Here is a 20,974-nt window from a genome sequence, read left to right as displayed (position 1 = left end):
AATACTGCATTAAAGATAGTGGAGAATGAAGGAAACCTAGGTGTAATTGCATACAGTCTGACATAATTTTCTGATCAGTGAAGGTGAGTTGCTAGTTCAGCTCATAGGGATCTGTTAATGATATATAAGAATTTGGCCAATAGAGACAAGGCGGTAATTATCCCATTTTAGGAGGCAGTGGTTAGGCGATATCTTCAGTGCAGCGTACAGGTTTGGAACCCATATTTTAATTACGATGTGGATCTGTTGGGAGGGATGCAGAAAAGAGCAACAAGATTAGTCAGGACAGAAATTAAGAGCTGATGGCATCCTTACCTCTCTTGTATGATGCACACAAGAGGGCATAAATTTAAAAACATCTTGCTGTTTGCACTTTTTCAGATGGTGTTGCTTTGATATGCTGATAATAGTTAATATATATTTTTATAATTAATTTAATACAGTAGAACATCAGTTATCTGGAATAATTAGAAAGGCTGATCTTTCTTCTTTTTTCTTTTTAATAAGCGAAAGATTGAGTTTACTACCTGTTTATAACAGATTTTACAAACAAAATGCCCAATAAACTGAAAACTGCAAATTGTTTTTATTGTTTTATGATTGTGACGCCCTAGAATTATATGTGACCTTCAGAAATATATGCTTTAGAAAAATATCACAGAGTTTGCTGGGTTTTCTCAGAAACCATGAGTGAATTTCAGGTTAGTTTAGCTCCAGATTCAGTGAGAATAATATCAGCCCGAAACTGTGCGATTTATTATTTTTTTTAAATTTTTTACAGAAAAATGTGAACGAAAAGAAAATGCGTAGTTTTAACATTTCGACAAAAAACGGAAAGAATTAGAAAAGGTGAAAATTTAGGAAATCTCTCCGAAGGGTTTAATGTGTGGACTTCAACAATTTACAACATCAAGAAAAATTCCAGTGTTACAACAGAATTTGTGTTGTTTATGGATAATGAAGGGGAGGATCTAACAGGAAAAAGACTATGTCAAAACCTGGAAATGCCACTTTAGAGTGCACTTTATTTGTGGTTTCTTCAGAAGCAAAGTTTAGGTGAACCAGTGTCTGGCCCAATGTTATGTGTAAAAGCATTTGATTTTAATCGAAAATTAATAGGTAATGAAGAATTTAAGGCAAGCACAGGTTGGCTGAAAAACTTTAAACTAAGATACAATATACATGAACTAGATATTCAAGGCAAGAAACTTTCCGCAGACAAATCGGCAGTGGTGTCCTTTGAAAAATAAGTTTGCTTCTGTTATAGTAAATTATGAGAAAGAAATCATTTATAATGTTGATGAGACGGGCTTATTATGGAAAGCATTACCGAGAAAAACCCTAGCCACTAAAAGAGAAATGCCTGCACCAAGTTTTAAGATGAGAAAAGAGCTAGTTACAATTGCTATGTGTGCAAATGCTACTGGGACGCACAGATTGTCCGTGCTCGTTATTGGCAAGTCAAAAAAACCAAGAGCATTTAAAAATCTTTAATTTTCCTGATTTGTATAAAAATCACAAAAATGCCTGGATGGATGTTTTTGTTTTCCGAGATTGGTTAATAATTTTTTTAAAAATTTAATTAATCTTATTTAATTTAATCATAAGGTAAGATTACATTTATTTAATCTTACCGTACGATTTTTCCAGTAAGATTAAATTTATTTAATCTTACTGGAAAGTATAAGAGTTTATTTCACATTTGAACATTCTCAATAGCAATTGCCTTCGATGTAGTATTAATAACTCTCTAATAGCAGAATTTTCATTCATTTTCTGTAATTCAGGATGTAAAGAAATACAAGTTTGTTATTAAATTTATTTAATCTTACCGGAAAAATTATCTGGGAAATTTTCCAGTTCAATTATCCAGAAAATTTGGCTATCCAGAAGAAGTCGGATATCAGTTATTCCAGATAACTGATGCTGTACTGTATATAGGTAAAAGTTAATCATGTAAATAAATTTGAAAGGTTTTAATTTTGCTAGAGTTTAATTATCAATGGCTTGTCAAATATACATGAGGTTGATTGACATCAACTGCTTTGGGAAGTTAGCATTATATGAATTTAATGTTGATAAAAAAAAAAAAGCAAACACTATTTTCCTTCATTATGTGCTTAATTTTATCCCTGTTCAGGAAGACATCTAGCCTGCTACGTCATGTCCTTACTACTACACTAGAAACACCAACCAAAAATATCTGTATCATTCTCTGTGAAATGGTTTTTTTCCTCTATTGTTTTTTTATCTATAATATATGCATTTTAATCTAGAAAGTTTTAAAACTTGCTAAATATATTATTTAAATTATTCAGGAATGCTAAAGCATAATAATGGATATATCCTGAAACCATTAATAGAAGGAGATCCAAGAGGAGAAAGAGAACTGAGGTTCTATAAAACAATATTTGAAGAAAGCCATGTTGATCCTGAGATTGAAACAATTAAGATGTATTTGCCTCGTTATGAAGGAACATGGTGCGGTGAAGTGAATGGAATTAGTAAGTGTAAGAGTTTATTTCGCATTTGAACATTCTCAATAGCAGTTGCCTTTGTAATACTAATAAATCTCTAATAGCAGAATTTTCATTCATTTTCTGTAGTATAGGATATAAAGAAAAGCAAGTTTGTTATTATGGTGAACTGAGAGAGAGAGAGATTAGAGTCACTTACTGGTCCACTAAACCAGTAATGAGCAGAGCATGCTGAAGTTCAGAAGTGTCTTAGGCCCTTTGTATCCATTACAATTGTGACAAAGTATAAAAACACACACACACACACATATATATATATCACGTTTTATGTGAAAATTGAAGTAGAAATCCTTCAAATGTTAAGAACTGTATCTAGTTAAGATTTTTCAAGAAAGGCTGTTGTACAAGGTTGTTATTTGGCCGACTATATCACTTCTGTTACCTTGTACAAATCTTATCAGCCTTCATGGACCTCTTGCATCAAGGTTAGTAGATGAAATTAGCATTAGCAGAGGCACATGTTACAAGAAAGTAAACTGATACAGCATCAGCCGAAAAAACAAAAAAATTCCCATTTCAATGATCCATTTATTCCAAATGTTTGTCTAGTTCTGCCTTGAATTTATTTAAGCTATCAACTTCCACAACAACAGATGGAAGTTTATTCCAGCAATCAACTACCCACTGGCTAAAGGCAAACTTCCATACATCAATTCTACAACTGTCTTTCCTCAGTTTGAATCTATGCCTCTGCAGGTTTGTAATCTGAGCAAGAGGAAGAATCCCATCACCATTGAGCCTGCTCAATCCATTCAAGGCCTTATACACCTCAGTCAGATCAAGCTGCAATTTGCAGAACTTAAGCCTTTCTTCATAAGAGCACCCCTTTGTTCCCTTCACCAGCTTGTTGCCCTTCTCTGTATTTGTTCTAGTAACTCTACATCCTTCCTAAAATGAGGCTTCCAGACCTGGATGCAGTACTCGAGGTATGGCCTCATTGCCTTATACAAGGAGATAATCAAGTCCTTATCCCTGCTTGCAAAATTCCTGTATATCATTGACAAGACCCCCATGACCTACTCTGGCAGCCTGTCTGCGCTGCTCAGAAAAATTCATATATGACTGCACAATTACCACCAGGTCTCTTTCATTCTCCACTACCCTGAGCACTACATGGTTGGTACATTTCTCTGTGGTTACTGCTATCCATATGCAGTACTTTGCATTTGTCAATGTTAAACTTCAGTTGCCACTTCTCAGCCCATAGCACATTTTCGTTACTGTTATTAACAATCCTGCCAATCTTTATATCAACTGCAAACTTTGACATTAAGCTTGATATACCTTCTTCACTATCATTGATAAATTTACAAAACTACAATGGGCCAAACACCAAACCCTGAGGGACACCACTAATAACAGTCCATGTAGAGCAGTACCCATTGATCACCACTCTGTCTTCTCCCACTCAACCATCCTTTTATCCATTGTAGAAACTTGCCCTTAATGCCATACTGCTCCAATTTGTACAGTAGTCTTCGATGTGCAACAGTATCAAAAGTTTTCCTGAACTCCAAGTATATGATATCAAAATTATTTTTTGCATCCAGTTTCTTTGTGACCACATCCATGCTGTGTCTGAATTATTACTGCTGTCTTTATATATGATCCTGCAATGCTGCTTTAACCAGTGACTCCATTATTTTCCCTGGAACAGAAGTCATACTAACAGGTCTGTAATTACTCATGTCACCCTTTGTTAATTGAAGATACATTTCCAGTCCATGGGGACTTCCCCCAAATCTCTCATAATTATGGCTAAGGGTTTGCTTATTTCCTTTGCTGCTTTCTTTAATATAACTGGATAGATCCCATCAGCCTCGGGTGCCTTTCTTATGTTTAACTTCAACAATTTTTCTTCCAGTTTGCTCTCAGTTATTACAAAATAATTTAAAGGCCTCCTTAGCTGAGTGGTCAGGAGCGGGAGTGCAGTAGCACATGCTCTTTGAGTAGACCGGGGTTCAAGCCTCTGACTGCTGAATACGGTCGATCTGCCAACCCGCACTGGACCAGTGTGGCAGATTATGGTCCATTTCCCTCATGAATTGTTGAGGAGGCTTCCATCCTGCAGTGGGTTGATAATGGCTGCACTTTTTTTTTAGAGTTTGATACACATCTGACCTTCTCCTTGAATAACTCCTTATGTGTGAATGTAGATGCAAAATACTCATTTAGTTCGGCAGCTATCTGAGAATGATCATCTACAGTCAAACCATTGATATCAAGTGGACCAATCTGATTCAACCCCTTCCTTTTAGAGTTTATATAAGAAGTCTTTGCTGTTTTTATTTGCATACTTTGCCAAAGATTTTCTATAATCTGCCTTCGCTTGCCTAACCTCCTTTATGACTTGATTACAGAGTAGCTTGTATCTACCATAAGCTTCTGTGTTGCCTGACAATTTGTGCATCCCCTGCATGTTTCTTCTCTGGCATGAGTCTCATTAGTTCATTTGATATCTATTTGGCCTGAACCTACAGCAGTTATTTCTTAGTTGGAACAAAAGCCTAGTTGCTTCTAAAATTACTTCCTGAAATACTTCCCATTTAGAATTTGCTGTTGGTAATATCATCAGTTGATCCGACTGTACAGAATCTACAAAATCTCTGAGACCACTGTAGTCACCTTTACGAAAGCAAAAACCCTTCCCTTTATCCCTGATGGTAGTTACATCTTTAAGTAAATCCCACATCAGTACACTGTCATCACTGCACCTAGTGGTTCCTTTATCTGTAAATTCTTAATGCATGAATAATCACTGCTAATAATCAGATCAAGAGTGTTACTCCCTCTTGTTGCCTCTCTAACATGCTGCTGTAGAAAACAATCATCCAATAAATCCACAAAACCTTACTAACGTGCAAGTGACCAACCCACAAGTTCCAGTTTATATCTGGAAAGTTATTACAAAATAATTTAAAGGCCTCCTTAGCTGAGTGGTCAGGAGCTTATGTCACACCAAACTGACTCAATTGCACTATCCATCCATGTCAACTGGATGCACTTCCTTAGATTTTGTGTGTTCCTTAACTAACAGCATAACCCATCCCTTCCTATCTTGTCTATCCTTTCTGTACACATTGTTCTCCTCAAATTCCAATAATTGCATCCCTTATATCTGAGTGGCACCATGTCTCTGATAGCCCAACAATATCCGCCTTGGATGTCTTAACCAGCACTTCAATTTCATCAAATTTATTTACTATACTCCTATCATTGGTGTACATGCAAGTATACATGCACTTGTTCTTACTCTTAGTTACTCTAACACAGCCCATGTATTTACTTGTTTCATGACCCCCAGCAATTCCTGAAATCCCCAGCAACTGGCTTTCAAGGCTGCTGCTCATTCCAATAGAAGCAGTGCAAAAATCAAAATCATTTCCACCTCTGCCCGTGGCTACTGTTAACCTATTAGTCTGTAACTCCCCCCCCCAAGCTAGCATTTTTCCGACCCACCATACATTGACTCAATAGGATCAGCAAATATTCTTGCACTCCTTCTATTTAAGTGTATCCCATAACTGTAGGAGTAATCTCTCCTGTTAACAAGCACAGACCATGCTTAAAACATTTCTACCCCCATGAGCCCTGCACAAGCTTTCCAGAGCCAAATTGATTGACAAGGCTCTTGTTATGTACTCCCTCTTATCGTTTCTGGGCAGGATTGCAAGACACTTTCAAATTTAACCCTAATTTGCGACTTTTTTTTCAGCATTGACATGTACTTGCTTAGGAAATCTGCAGATCTCCTAACTTAATGTCATTAGTGCCAATGTGTACAATGATATCACCTTTTGTGCCCTTAAAAGATATCTGCTCTACAACGTCATCAACATTTGTCCCTGGCAGACATATCCTGGTACTATTGCACCTGTCCTTTTTGCACAATGTATTTCCCGTTTCATTGATAATTGAGCCACCAACAATTAGCATTAGCATTAGTAGAGGCATATGATGCAGGAAAGCAAGCTTATGCAGCATCAGCCAAAAAAAAAAAAAAAAAAAAAACCACTTCCACTTCACCCCTTCGTTCATTCGAAATACCTGTCCAGCTGAGCCTTAAATTTATTTAGGCTGTCAACTTCCACGACAAGAGATGGAAGTCTATTCCACCAACCAACTACCCGCTGGCTAAATGCAAATTTCCGCACATCTATCCTACATCTGTCTTTCCTCAATTTGAATTTATGCCCTCTCAGGTGATTATTCTGAGCAAGAGGAAGAATCCCATCAGCATTGAGCATGCTCAAACCATTCAAGACTTTATACGCCTCTATCAGATAACCTCACAGGTGCCTAGTCTCCAGACACTAATTTGCAAAACTTAAGCCTTTCTTCGTAAGAGTACCCCTTTGTTCCATTCACTAATCTTGTTGCCCTTCTCTGTACTCGTTCCAGCAGCTCTACATCCTTCTTGAAATGAGGCCTCCAGACCTGTATACAGTACTCAAGGTGTGTCTTGACCATTGCCTTATACAAGGGAATAATCACATCCTTATCCCTGCTAGAAAAATTCCTGTATATCATTGACAAGACACCATTAGCTACTCTTGCAGCCTGTCTGCACTGCTCAGAGAACCTTATATCTGCCTGCACAATTACCCCCAGGTCCTTTTCATTCTCTATCACTGTCAGTGTAGTACCACAGAGTTGATACGTTGCTCTGGGATTACTGTTTCCCATATATATGTTAAACAAATGTTAAACTTCATTTGCCACCTCTCAGCCCATCTACTCAACCTTTCCAGATCCTGTTGCAACAGCATACTGTCAGTAGTGTCCTTAACAACCCTGCCAACCTTTGTATTGTGTGAAAACTTGGACATTAAGCTTGATATACCATCATCAATATCATCTATAAATACCGAAAACAATAATGGACCCAACCCTGAACCCTGAGGGACTCCACTAATAGCATTAGTCCACGATGAGCAGTGTCCATTGATTACCACTCTCTGTCTTCTCCCCCTCAACCACCCCTTTATCCATAGCAGTAGTTTGCCTCCAATGCCACACTGCTCCAATTTGTGCAGCAGGCTTTCATGTGCAACAGTATCAAAAGCCTTTCTAAGATCCAAGTATATAATATCAAAGTTATTCTCTGCATCCAGTTCTTTTGTGACTGCATCGTAGTATCCAATCAAATTGGTCAGGCAAGACTTCCCCTTAACAAAACCATGCTGTGTCCGATCTATAACTGAAGTCTTGTCTAGATGATCCTGCAGTGCTTCTTTAGCTAGTGCCTCCATTAATTTTCCTAGAACAGAAGTTAAACTCACAGGTCTATAATTACTTGTGTCGGCCTTTGATCCTCCTTTGTGGATTGGGGTCACATTTGCACATTTCCAGTCCGTGGATGCCTTCCCTGAGTCAAAGGAAGATCTCATAATTATGGCTAAGGGTTTGCTTACTTCCTTTGCTTCCTCCTTTAATATAACTGGATAGATCCCATCCACCCCAGGTGCTTTTCTTGTGTTTATCTTTAACAATTTCTCCTCCACTTTACTCTCAGTTATTACAAGATTCTCTAGCTTACTGCTAGAGTTGAATATGCCTCTGGCATTCCCCTCACTGAATAACTCCTCATGTGTGAATGTCGATGCAAAATATTCATTTAGTTTGTTAGCTACATGTGCAGGATCATCCACAGTTGACCCATCGATATCAAGTGGACCAATCTGATTCATCCCCTTCCTTCTAGAGTTTACATAAGTAAAGAACGGCGCCTCCGTAGCCAGGTGGGAAGGAGCAGCAGTGCGTAGCACAACGCTTCTTGATTAGACCGGGGTTCGAGCCCGTCACCACCAAATACGGAGAATGCGGAAAGGTCAGGGAATGACCACCGCATATCCCCGGAGCAATATGGCCTTAGTTGCTAATGCTCCTAAAAACCAAAATAACAACAACAACAACAAGTAAAGAACTCTTTGCTGTTTTTCTTTGCATCCCTTGACCAGCTCCTGTGGGACCAGCCCATTTTGCCCTGAAGGTTGCTGCTGTGTTGCCTGGTGTATAAGAGTGTGCTCTGACATTGAGTTGGGCAGTTGAGAACTTGATGGGCCCCCATTTTATTTAATTAAATTAAATAACATACTCTCTGTACATTAGTAGATGAAATGTAATATGTATACAAATTTTACCACATATTTCATTTATAGATGTATTATGTGACCTATAGTGTTTTAGTGAACTTCCCAACTACCCATGACTGCCAAGTGCTGCAGTAATTTAGCCTAACTTAACTGTTATACTTTATGTTCATGCATTCAGTTGAGCAGAATATTATTGTTATTAGCAGGTAATTTTACTGTTATAACTTTTAAGCCCAATGTAGCTGAGTGGTTAGGGGCAAGTGTGTACCAGCATACTCTTTGAGTGTATTGTGGTTCAAGCCTGCATGGCTACTAAATACTATTAATGATTGTGTTTAAAATTAATTGTAAACTCCTCTGGCCTGGTGGTTGTTTCAGAATAGACAATTATGTTAACAGAACAATTATGTTCAGAATTCTTCTATGGCTCTGTGTAGCAGCAGCAGGTGGAACTGTTTATCAGTTCCACCTTCCAGTGTTGTAGTACAGTACATGGTATCTGCTACTAACTCCAGTAGTTAAGCCCAATTCTCATGGTATAACATCACCTACATTCATTCTTTCCAGTATTTCTCACAATTGTTAATTTTTATGCCAACTTCTTACAGTTTGAATATTATCATTATTTTTCTGTATTTTTTTACTGGCATTTTCAACATTTTCAAAATGTTTCATAGTACTGTAATGTATGACTGAACACTGCTGTTTTATCAGTCCAAAATTTTGGCATTACTCATGTGGAATTTTTCTTTCAAATTTCTTAAATTTGAAAGTCTAGTTTTTGGATATCCATTTTTGGACGTAGTACCAATACTTAAATGTGTATATGATAATATAAGTTAATAAGTGTTATATAGCTTTATTTTAATATATATCCTCTCCTTATTGTTGTGTATACTTAAACAGTTTAACAAATTAGTAACTAAACAGTGTATGATTCTTTTATTGTAAAATTTAATCAGATAAACCATTCGGTAGAATTTGGAAAGTCTTTTATAAATAACTCCAATATAAAAAATTAGTTAAATTTCAGGGTTTTTTCCCAATATAGAGATTTTTTTTATATAATGTACATAGATAAATATATTTTTTTGCATATTTCAGTATAGTATTTTATTCATGTTTCCTAAACTGTTTCAGATATCAAATATCTCTGTTTGAAGGATGTTACAGAAGTTTTCAAAAAACCTTCAATTTTAGACGTGAAAATAGGGCCACGTACATATGATCCTGAGGCAAGCCCTGAAAAAATTCAGCAAGAAAAATCAAAATATCCTGCAGTTGAAATAATTGGATTTAGAATCCTTGGGATGAAAGTAAGTTTTGGACAGTACTTTTATTAAACCTAAAATATTATTGGTAACACTACTTGGCTCTTGTTTACAGTGTTAGTGAAAGAAATTATAGACAGCTGCAGAGAAAGCGTAAACTCTTTTGGCATTATTGTTCACATCTAGTGTTATTTACAGAAAGGATACAGCTGTATTTGTTAAGAAAACATTCTTCCACAGATGATTTAGATAATTTGCAATAACAGAACTTTTGTATGCTGTAATCAGTTAGAATATGAGGATAGAAATTTGATTTTAACCTCAAGAAAGGGGCATCTTATGACATCACATATCCTATAAAACACCTTCCCACGTCAATTTTTCATTCCCCTCCAATAATTTGTCTAGTTCTTCCTTGAATGTATTCAACCTGCCCATTTCCACAACAACAGAGGGAAGTTTGTTCCAACAATAAGCCACCTGCTGGCTGAAGGCAAACTTCCACACATCTCCATCCTTCCCTCAATTTGAATTTGTCTCCTCATGTGTGTGTGTAATCTGAGCAAGAGGAAAGATTCCATCAGCACTTAGGTTGCCGATGGAATCCTTCAAAGCCTTGACCAACTACATCAGATCACCTCTCAGGTGCCTCTCTCCAGAATCTGCAATCCAATCAAGCAATCAAGAGATGCAATCATCCATCTCTTGAGGCACAGTTTGACTTTGTTCAAGTCAAATTTTTGCTACCCAACACCACTCCTCTTCTTCAGCCAACGTATCAGCAAGTGATTGCAAACTTCAAGAAAATATATACTTGTTGGGCAGACAACTTGTGTAGTCGAGATCTGCTAATTTAAAAATTAGCGGATCTCGACTACACAGGTTGTCTGCCCAACATGTCTAATAAAGTTTCGAGACTTTAGGATTTCCATAATGTTTTTTTACACTATGAAAATATATACCAAGAAAATGTTTGCAAGTAGTGAAAATGCTAACACCCTCAAAGATTTTTGGATGTTGAAGTTTAACATTCTGGACTGTGTAAGGCTGATTGTAAGTGCTTGGAATGATGTGTCCACCAGGTGCTTAAATTCAGCCTGGAAAAATATCTTGCCTTTAATCATCCATAACTTTGAACGATTTGAAGATGATGCTGCTTTAACAAATGATATTGTCAATGGGTTTAGAGGAAGAGGATGTGGAGGAACTTATTGATTTTGGACGTGAGTTAATAACAGAGGAACTACAAGAGTTGGAGAAAATTACAGAGTGGCACTGAAAAGGAAGAAGAAGATGCCCAAAAAGTGTCAGCTAAAAAGTTGAAGATTGTCATTTCTGGTTTGGAGCATTTAAGAGGAGCAGTAAAAACACTGAAACATTGAAAACACTGAACTCATGATGTGCAGAATGGAAGACAAAGTCATTTTTTACTTCAGGAAACTACAAAAAAGTCATCAAAAACAGTCCACTTTGGACAGTTTCTTTGCCAGTGGCAGCAAAAGACAAAAGACTGAAATGACACTTGATGCCTGATCTAGTCCTACCACCACTGTCACCATTGGTTTCATCAGCCCTGCACTTCAAGTCTAATATAAATGCTAATTTATTGTTTGTTTTTTTATTTTAAGATGTTTTATAACTATTTATTAAATAATCTTTATAAAACAGTCATTTTTAATATAAAAATCAAGTGTAACATGTAAGAAATATCTATTTTATACGTCGTTGGGGTCGCTGTTAAATTTTAGAACAAATTACAGGAAATTAATGTATTATTGGTTTCAACGTACAGTGGGTTTTGTGGAACAAATTACCATTGGATGTTGGGGCCCACTGTACCTTCATCGATGTCATTAATGAATACTGAAAACAACAACGGGCCCAAAACTGAACCCAGGGGAACTTCACTAATGACATTAGTCCAAAAAGAGCAGTGCTCATTGGTCTCTCTATCCTTTCCTACTCAACAATCCTTTTATCCAAAGCAGTAACTTGCTCTTAATGCCACATTGCTTCAGTTTGAACAGCAGTCTTTTATGTGAAACAATATCAAAAGAAACCGGATACAAAATTATTTTTTGTATCCGGTTTCTTTGTAAATGTACATAGTATTCAATTAGATTGTTTAGACAAGACTGTCTGGTTTTGGAGGACGGTCTTGTCTAATTAACAAATCTCTGCTGTGATTGCATATAATTGAATTCCTGCGTAGATGGTCTTGCATTACTTTTTTTAATTAGTTACTGCATTATTTTCTTTGTAACAGATATTAAGCTAGTAGGTCAGTAATTACTTATTTCACCTTTTGATCCCCCTTTGTGAATTTGGGGATCCATTCATACATCTCCAATCTATAGGGAACAAGGATGTTTTCATAATTATGGCTGTGTTTGCTTACCTCAGTTCCTGCATCCCTTAATATAATTGGATAGATTCCATCCACCCCAGGGACCTTTTTTATGTTCAGCTTCAACAATTTCTCTTCTACTTTCCTTTTAGTTATCACAAAGTCATTTTTCTCCCCCATTAGAGTTTGATGAACATCTGGCATCCCACCTCTCCTAAAGAATTCCTCATGTTTAAAATAGATGTAAAATACTTATTCAATTTGTCAGCAACTTGAGCAGGGTCATCAAAAATTAACTCATTCTATGTCCTAAAAAACAGAAGGACCCCAAATAATAGAAGATTGGATCTCTTGAAGTTCACCTAGAGCAGTGGGTTCCAACATCCTTGTTCCGTATAGTGGGTTGTTGAACATTGAATAAATTCAACAGGTTAACATCCAATTCTGCTTTAAACTTAACCATACTCTGCCACCACTATGCTGGGAAGTAATTTAGCATTAGCATTAGTTGAGGCATATGATGCAAGAAAGCAAGCTTATAGAGCATCAGCCCATTTCCCATTTCACTGATCCATTCATCCCAAATGTATGTCTAGTTTAGCCTTAAATTTATTTAAGGTATCAACTCCCACAACAACAGATGGAAGTCTGTTCCAGCAATCAGCTACCCTCTGGCTAAAGGCAAACTTCTGCACATCTATTCTACAACTGTCTTTCCTTAATTTGAATCTATGCCCCCTCAGGTTCTTAATCTGCGCAATCTATTTGAATTTGAATCTATGCCCCCTCAGGTTCTTAATCACGTACGTTGGCATTCGAGGTGAGCGGACGCGCTTAGACAGGGCTCCTCAGTTAAGTGGTTTACTTTTGGATAGTGCTTTTAAATATTTGATTTATTTAAATATTGTTGGATTATTTTGTTATAGGTTTTCCTGTAACTGTTTGATTTTAATAATATTATAGATATAATTTTTTAAAGTTACTTTCATTGATATTTATTTAATTTTATAATGGTTGTTACGAGATCTGCCTTAAACACGTCACAGGGTATCGTGAGTCACACGGAAATAGCAGATGGCGATTGACGGGTGAGTCATGATTTAATCCGTTGTGGAACCTGTGGAATGTTTTCCAAGGTCGACCTGGTGACTAATCCTACCTCACCTGGGGATTCTTTTCTTTGTGATCGATGTAAGGAGTGCACCGATCTTAAATTACAATTTGGTGCACTGATGGAACAATTTGAGTCCCTGAAAAAACGAGTGCTTGCCCTCGAAAATAATGCTTCTGGGAGCTCGTCAGGGACTCAAAACTCCAGCAATCTACCAAGTGATGCACACCCGATTCGAGCCTCAAAACAGAAAAACCAAGTGCAAACTACCCTGGTTAGAAAGGACATTGTTTTATTAGGAGACTCCATTGTCAGGGAAACGGGGAATATTTTTTGTAATAAAGATAGGTGGAGCAGAACCAGGGTATGTCTGCCGGGAGCAACTATTGATGATGTCACCAACAGACTGTCAGATTTTAAAGGGGGTAAAGAAAATATTATTATTCATGTGGGGACAAACGATATTAAACGTACACGATCTGACGATTTGTTGGAAAAATACAGGACCATGCTGAGGAAATGTCGCGAGCTAGGCCATAATGTCTATGTGTCTGCAATTCTGCCCAGACACGATAGGAGGGATTATATGTTAAGAGCCTTGTGGATTAACTCAAGACTTGAAGGAATCTGCAAGGCTTTAGGGGGTAAATTTCTATCAGCATGGCCCACACTTGTAGGTAGAAGGAATTTGTTTTGTAGAGACGGGATACACTTAAACAAAGGTGGTGCAAAAGTTTTTGCCAGTATTATTGAGGATACCTTAAAGGCTCAGGGAAACTGCTAGTTAGGGGGGATGTGGGTAATACTGACACGCGTTTATCTGATAATATTGGTCAATGTAACTCTTGCACATACCTTAAGAGTTCTTATCTGTTACCCCAACTGGACGTATTATCTAGATGTTCTGGGGGCAAAGACGTTTCACGTGAGCAGGTAGCTAATATCAGGGAAGAGAGCCTAAAAAACTTCAAGGGTTGTGTTAGGGTTGTTAAATATACAAGAACAGTAAATCTTAATTGTTTATACAGTAACGTTAGAAGTGTCGTCAATAAAATGAGCGAATTCGAACTGCTGGTTAAAACAAGTAACGCGGACATAATAGGGCTTACGGAGACGTGGTGCCACCCGGAAATTGGGGATGATGAGTTTCAGTACGGCTTGTATAATGTATTTAGGAAGGATAGAGTAGATAGAAGGGGTGGTGGGGTAATGCTTCTTATCAGAAGCAGCCTGAGTGCGACGATAGCTTTCCCAGATTCAGACATTTCACATGCTAGTATAGAGTCTGTATGGTGTGAGATAGTTGGAAACAAAGGTACAATGCGAGTAGGCGTAATCTACAGACCAGGTGATTGTGAAGACTATGACAAAAGCCTCTACATGCAAATGGAATGGGCAAGTAAGCGTCAATGCCTTATTATGGGTGATTTCAATTTGCCTCTAATTGATTGGAGTAAATGGGAAGGAAACTCGACATGGGGAACAAAATTTTTAAATCAACTAGATGACTGTTATTTGTATCAACATGTCAGGGAAAGTACTAGAGAAAAGAATATCCTAGACCTCATCATCACACATGAATCAGATGACATAACAGGGCTGACAGTAGAGGAACCAGTAGCAGGAAGTGATCACGGAGTTCTACGGTGGATGATGACGAGAGAGGTAGCAGAAGTAAAAGGCAAAGGAATGGGTTTTAATTTCAGAAAAGGAAATTACGATGCCTTAAGGTACTACATGGCCTCTATTAACTGGGTAGATATCGTGCAGAGAATGAATACAATTGAACTGTGGTACGCTTTTAAAACATTAATCACAGATGCCTTGAATGCGTATATACCATTAAAAAAATACTCCACGAGAAGGGTTCCAAGTTGGATGAATAATGAAGTTGCCACATTACTTGAGCAGAAAAAGGTGGCATGGAAACGTTACAGAGCAATAAAAAGTACTGAAGCCTATAACAGCTACAAGGTGGTGTGTAATAGAGCCACAGAAAAGGTTCGACAGGCAAAGGCAGTTTATGAGAAATCACTAGCAAACAGAGCAAAGAGGGGGGATAAAGAATTCTTCACATATATAAATGCCAAGAAGAGCAGGACAAACCAGATCGGACCTTTACGTAAGGGAAAGGGGATAGTAATAAATACACCAGCTGCCGTTGCAGATGAACTCAACAGTTATTTTACATCGATATTTACAAATGAAAAGCCTTTTGTGGCAATGGGAAATTGTGGGAGCGAAGTTAAAAAATATGTAATTAATGATATTGAAATTTCGCAAGATTATTTAATGAAAAAACTTTCAAGCCTACAGACTAGTAAGGCTCCTGGAGTTGATGGAATATACCCTATAATCTTGAGAGAGGCGGCAAGCGAGTGCATTGAACCACTGAGGCTGGTTATGCGAGCATCACTAGACTCTGGGGAGATTCCCTTGGATTGGAAAAGTGCAAATGTATCTCCCATACATAAGGGTGGCTCTAAAAGTGAAGTGGGAAATTATTGACCTGTCAGTCTGACTTCAGTAGTAGGGAAAATCATGGAGGCATTGATCAAGGGTGGAATTCAGGATCATTTGGATAGAATTGAAATTCTCAAGGATACTCAGCATGGTTTTGTAAAGGGAAAATCATGTTTAACAAATCTGGTTCGCTATTTCGAAAGGGTCACTCACGAGCTGGATTTAGGGAATAATTTCGACATTGTTTATTTAGATTTCAGCAAAGCTTTTGACTCAGTCCCACATGAGCGGTTGCTTTATAAGCTGGAACAGGTTGGAATCACTGGGAAAATCCTTAGATGGATAGAAGGATGGCTTCAGGGCAGGAGGCAGAGGGTTGTGATAAATGGCTATTCCTCAGATTGGGTTGATGTAAGAAGTGGGGTTCCCCAAGGATCAGTATTAGGACCACTGTTGTTTTTAATTTTCATAAACGACATTGATGAAGGGATAGAGGGCGTGATGTCTAAATTTGCAGATGATGTTAAAATTGGTAGAGTAGTTAATGATCACTGTCAAGCTGAGCTTCTTCAGAGAGACCTAGATAGACTTCAAGAATGGTCAGAAAAATGGCAGCTGTGCTTTAATCCAACAAAGTGTAAGGTATTACACCTGGGAAACAGTAATCCCAAAATAACTTATTCACTTGGTGGAGTTCAACTAAACCCAGTACTGGAGGAAAGGGACTTGGGTGTTACGATACGGTCAGACATGAAATTCTCTGAGCATTGTAAACAGGTTGCAAGGAAGGCCCATGGTGTCCTATCGATGATCTATCGAACTTTTGCAAGTAGAGATAGGGACGTGATAATCCCATTATATAAGGCTTGTGTTAGACCACACTTGGAATACTGTGTTCAAGTATGGAGACCGCACCTAAAGAAAGACATCGAGCTTCTTGAAAGGGTGCAAAGAAGGGTAACTCGCCTGGTGAGATCGGCAAAAGGGCGTCCTTATGAAGAAAGACTTCGAATATGTGGGTTGCAGAGTTTGGAAACTAGACACCTTAGAGGAGATTTGATTGAGGTGTTTAAGGCTCTGAGAGGCATCAGTAAAATGAATGAGGACAAAATTTTCAAGATTATAAATGATGCTAGAACTAGGGGACATAAATTCAAGTTACGGGGGGAAATGTTTAGATTGGACTGCAGGAAGTTTTATTTTAGCCAGCGAGTTATAAATTACTGGAATAAGTTGCCTTCATGGGTGGTAGAGGCCGACAGTTTGGGGAAATTCAAAGGTCATCTGGATAGTACTTTCGGGTAAGGGAAGCGCATAGGATGATAGGATTAATTTCCTTTTTATTTAATTTTTAATTTCATTTTATTATTTTTATTTATTTATTAATTATTATTATTTATTTATTTAATTTTTGTTTTTATCATTGTTTTGTTCGGATTTTTTTTTTTTTTTTTTTTTTTTGGCTGGTGCAGCATAAGCCATAGGCTTTCTTGCACCATACGGCCGTTACTAATACTAATACTAAAGGCAAACTTCTGCACATCTATTCTACAACTGTCTTTCCTTAATTTGAATCTATGCCCCCTCAGGTTCTTAATCTGCGCAAGCAGAAGTATCCCATCAGCATTGAGCCTGCTCTAACCATTCAAGGCCTTGTATACCTTGAATGGTTAGAGCAGATCACCTTGCAGGTGCCAAGTCTCCAGATGCTGCAAATTTAACAATTTAAGCCTCTCCTGGTAACCCCTTTGTTCTTCTCACCAATCTTGTTGCCCTTCTCTGTACTTGTTCTAGCAACTCAGCGTCCTTCCTTCCTTCCTAAAACCATTGCCTTATACAAAGGGATAATCACCTCCTCATCTCTGGTAGCAAAATTCCTATGTATCATTGAGAAAACTTCATCACCTGCTCTGGCAGCCAGTCTACTCTGCTCAGAGAGCTTCATATCCAACTACACAATTACCCCCAGATTTTTTTCAGTCAGATGTGAAGTTCTCTGAGCAGTGCAGATGGGCTGCCAGAGCAGGTCGTGGAGTTTTGTCAATGATATATGGGAATTTTGCTAGCAGAGACAAGGAGGTGATTATTCGTTTTTATAAGGCAATGGTCAGGCCACACCTTGAGTACTGCATACAGGTCTTAGATCTCATTTTAGGAAGGATGTAGAGTTGCTAAAACGAGTACAGAGAAAGGCAACAAGGTTGATGAGAGGAACAAAGGGATTCTCTTATCAGGAGAGGCTTAAATTCTCTAAGTTGCAGCATCTGGAGACTAGACACCTGCGAGGTATCTGATTGAGGTATACAAGGTCTTGAATGGTTTAAGCAGGCTCAATGCTGATGGGATTAGGGTGTGGGAAGACTTGGTATTTTGGATCTAAGCGATTCTGTGTCCGAGTCGAGTCCAAAATACCAAGTTTGGGTCCGAGTCCGAGCTTAAAAAATTCTGAGCAACCTATTTTTTTTGATTCATCATAAATTGGTTTGGTAGCAAATAGGTATTATGTGCATTAGTAAACATTTTTATTTAGATTTATATTTCACATCCAGAAATACATTCTAAGTAATAACTAACAATAAGTAAAATAAATTATGCTTTAACTTTATTTAAAAACCAGTATTTAAAAACCACGCTCCATTCAATGCCTCCTGTGGTCTTCCGTCAAAAGGGTATCAGAAGGATTTTGATGAATCTTGATGCTAAGAAAGCTCCAGGTCCTGATGGTATTTCTCCACTTGTTCTCAAAACCTGTGCTCCTGAACTCACTCCTATTCTTTGCCACCTTTTTTCACTTTCTTATTCCAAAGGTGTTTTTCCTTCTGCTTGGAAATTTGCTCATATCCAGCCAGTTCCTAAAAAGGGTGACAAATCCCTCCCATCCAATTATAGTCCCATTGCAATTACTTCTACTCTTTCTAAAGTAATGGAGAAATCAATTAACCGCCAACTCTTAAACTACCTAGAAACCTTCTGTCTGATCAACGATCGCCAGTATGGATTCCGTCAGTGTCGATCCACTGGTGATATTCTGGCTTATGTTACCCATTTATGGACTAATTCAATGGAAAGGTTCGGTGAAACACAAGTAGTTGCTCTTGACATCTCAAAGGCTTTTGATCATGTTTGGCATAAAAGTCTTCTAAACAAGCTTCCATCTTATGGTTTGCCAACTGTTTTTAGTAATTGGTTATCCAGTTTTCTCTTTGATCGCTCACCGAGGGTGATGGTAGATGGCTCTCTGTCTTCTAACGTCTCCACTAATGCCGGTATTCCCCAAGGTTCAGTTCTTTCCCCCACTCTTTTACTCTTGTATATTAATGACCTTCTTCCATTGACTGGAAATCCTATCCAGTTTTGCGGATGATAGCACATTTCATTCCACTTTCCATTTTGAGAAACCTTGTCCTGCTCAATCAGCTTCAACTTCTTGAAAATCTGCTACCAATTCCTTAAATGCCGATCTTCAGGTAATTCTACAGTGGGGCAAAGACAACTTAGTTGATTTCAACCCTTCTGAAACTCAGTCTTGTCTTATATCTTGCAAAAAGGATTCTTCTGCTCCTATGCTTATCTTTAGTGACACTCCGATTTCTAGGCAAAATGATATATCTCTTTTGGGAATTACCCTGACTTCTAATCTCTCTTGGCACAAGCACATTACAAATATTGCTTCCTCTGCATCTAAAAAACTTGGTTTTCTCTTTCGCTCTCAGCGTTACTTTTCTTCCAAACAGTTGCTCACTCTGTATAAATCGCAAATCCGCCCTGCCATGGAATATTGTTCCCAAATCTGGGGTGGTGCCCCCAAAACCTCTCTCAGGCGTCTTGATTCCATTCAGAAGAGGGCAGTTAGGTTAATTAATGATTCATCTCTAACAGAGTCTCTCCACTCGCTTGCTCATAGACATACTGTTTCTGCTGCATGCCTCTTCTACAGATAAAGTGTATTTGTAAGTTATTAGCGGCTTCCAGGGTTTCCCCTATATCCGCCGTTTGTTAGGCTTTTTGCCAAGTTGCCGGCTTAGAAAAGAACTTAAAAGAGCATCAAAATTTCACGTATATATTTAACTCAAAACAAAAAAAAAAAAAAAAAAAATGCATCTGATAGATGAAATATGTAATTGGGTGTGCATTAGTGTTGTGTTTGCGTTGTGTGTTAGCCGGCACCTGGCATTTAGCAGTGCCTCTTCTACAGATACTTCCATGGGCACTGTTCTTCTGAATTGGCTTCTATAATTTCCGCTCTCTTTCAAAACAGTCCGAACACGTATCGCCACTAGCCAACATCCATTTACTGTCCAACTTCAAACCCACAGAACCAACTTTTCATCTTCCCCATTTATTCATTCAACTGCCATTTTCTGGAACAACCTTCCTTCATACGTATTTCCTGAAAATTACAATCTACAGAAGTTCAAGTCCAATGTCAACAAATATCTTCTTTTGTCTTCTCAACCTCCAACCCAAGCACGGTACTAAGTACTATAGGTTCTAATACCTCTCGTGTTTGGGGTTCACATAAAAAAAAAAAAAAAAAAAAAAAATTTAAAAACTAAGGCATTTAGTGATATGTCAGATAATCTAGAACGCACTTTAGTGCAAAAAGTTTGCTGCAATGGAGAATGTTCGCTTGACAGTTGTCGATATAGGTTGAATTGTTAATAAAGCATAATATAATTTGTCCAGATTTTCAGTTCTTTGTTTAGTTCTTAAAAATAACATAAATTCTTGCTTTAATTTATTAAAATTTGTTTCTGAAAGTGGAGGACGAGGATTTTTTGCGTTTTCTGAAATTGTCTTTAATTCTTCTTCCGTTGTCATATGGTGAACAATATTTGCGATATTCTCATTATAATCAGTTTGATTCTCATTAAATCGAACAATTTCACTTGGAAACAGCCTAATTATTAAGTTTGTTGCAAAATCTATAAGCCATTTTTTTTTTTGGTAATCTATTAGCACTTAAAACAAGAAAATCCAAACTGTTTTCAAGATTTTCATTTCGACATTCATTTATACAAGTTTTCATTTTATTTAATAGTTCTTGACCTAAATTCTCTGGAATTTCTACCAATTTTTTTTAGCATAAAGTTAACTGCCAGATGTGCTGAATAAAGATTTGCGTCTTATCTACTAAGTGCTTCTATAGT

General features: G+C 37.6%; 1 protein-coding gene across 1 annotated transcript in view; it reads left to right on the top strand.

The window, feature by feature from the left end:
* Positions 1-20,974, top strand: part of Ipk2 (Inositol phosphate kinase 2) — a 92,480-nt gene that overhangs the window by 38,972 nt on the left and 32,534 nt on the right. The window contains exons 3-4 of the mRNA XM_090378539.1: positions 2,319-2,510; positions 9,773-9,948. Of these exons, the coding sequence (XP_090234665.1) occupies positions 2,319-2,510; positions 9,773-9,948 (368 nt within the window). The remainder of the gene's footprint in view (positions 1-2,318; positions 2,511-9,772; positions 9,949-20,974) is intronic.

This window comes from Mastigoproctus giganteus, chromosome 7 (assembly GCF_048544385.1).
Source record: "Mastigoproctus giganteus isolate SK-2022 chromosome 7, ASM4854438v1, whole genome shotgun sequence".
In the NCBI taxonomy this organism is placed as follows: domain Eukaryota; kingdom Metazoa; phylum Arthropoda; class Arachnida; order Uropygi; family Thelyphonidae; genus Mastigoproctus; species Mastigoproctus giganteus.
The sequence above is the reverse complement of the archived record's forward strand: the minus strand, read 5'-3'. Positions and strand labels throughout refer to the sequence as shown.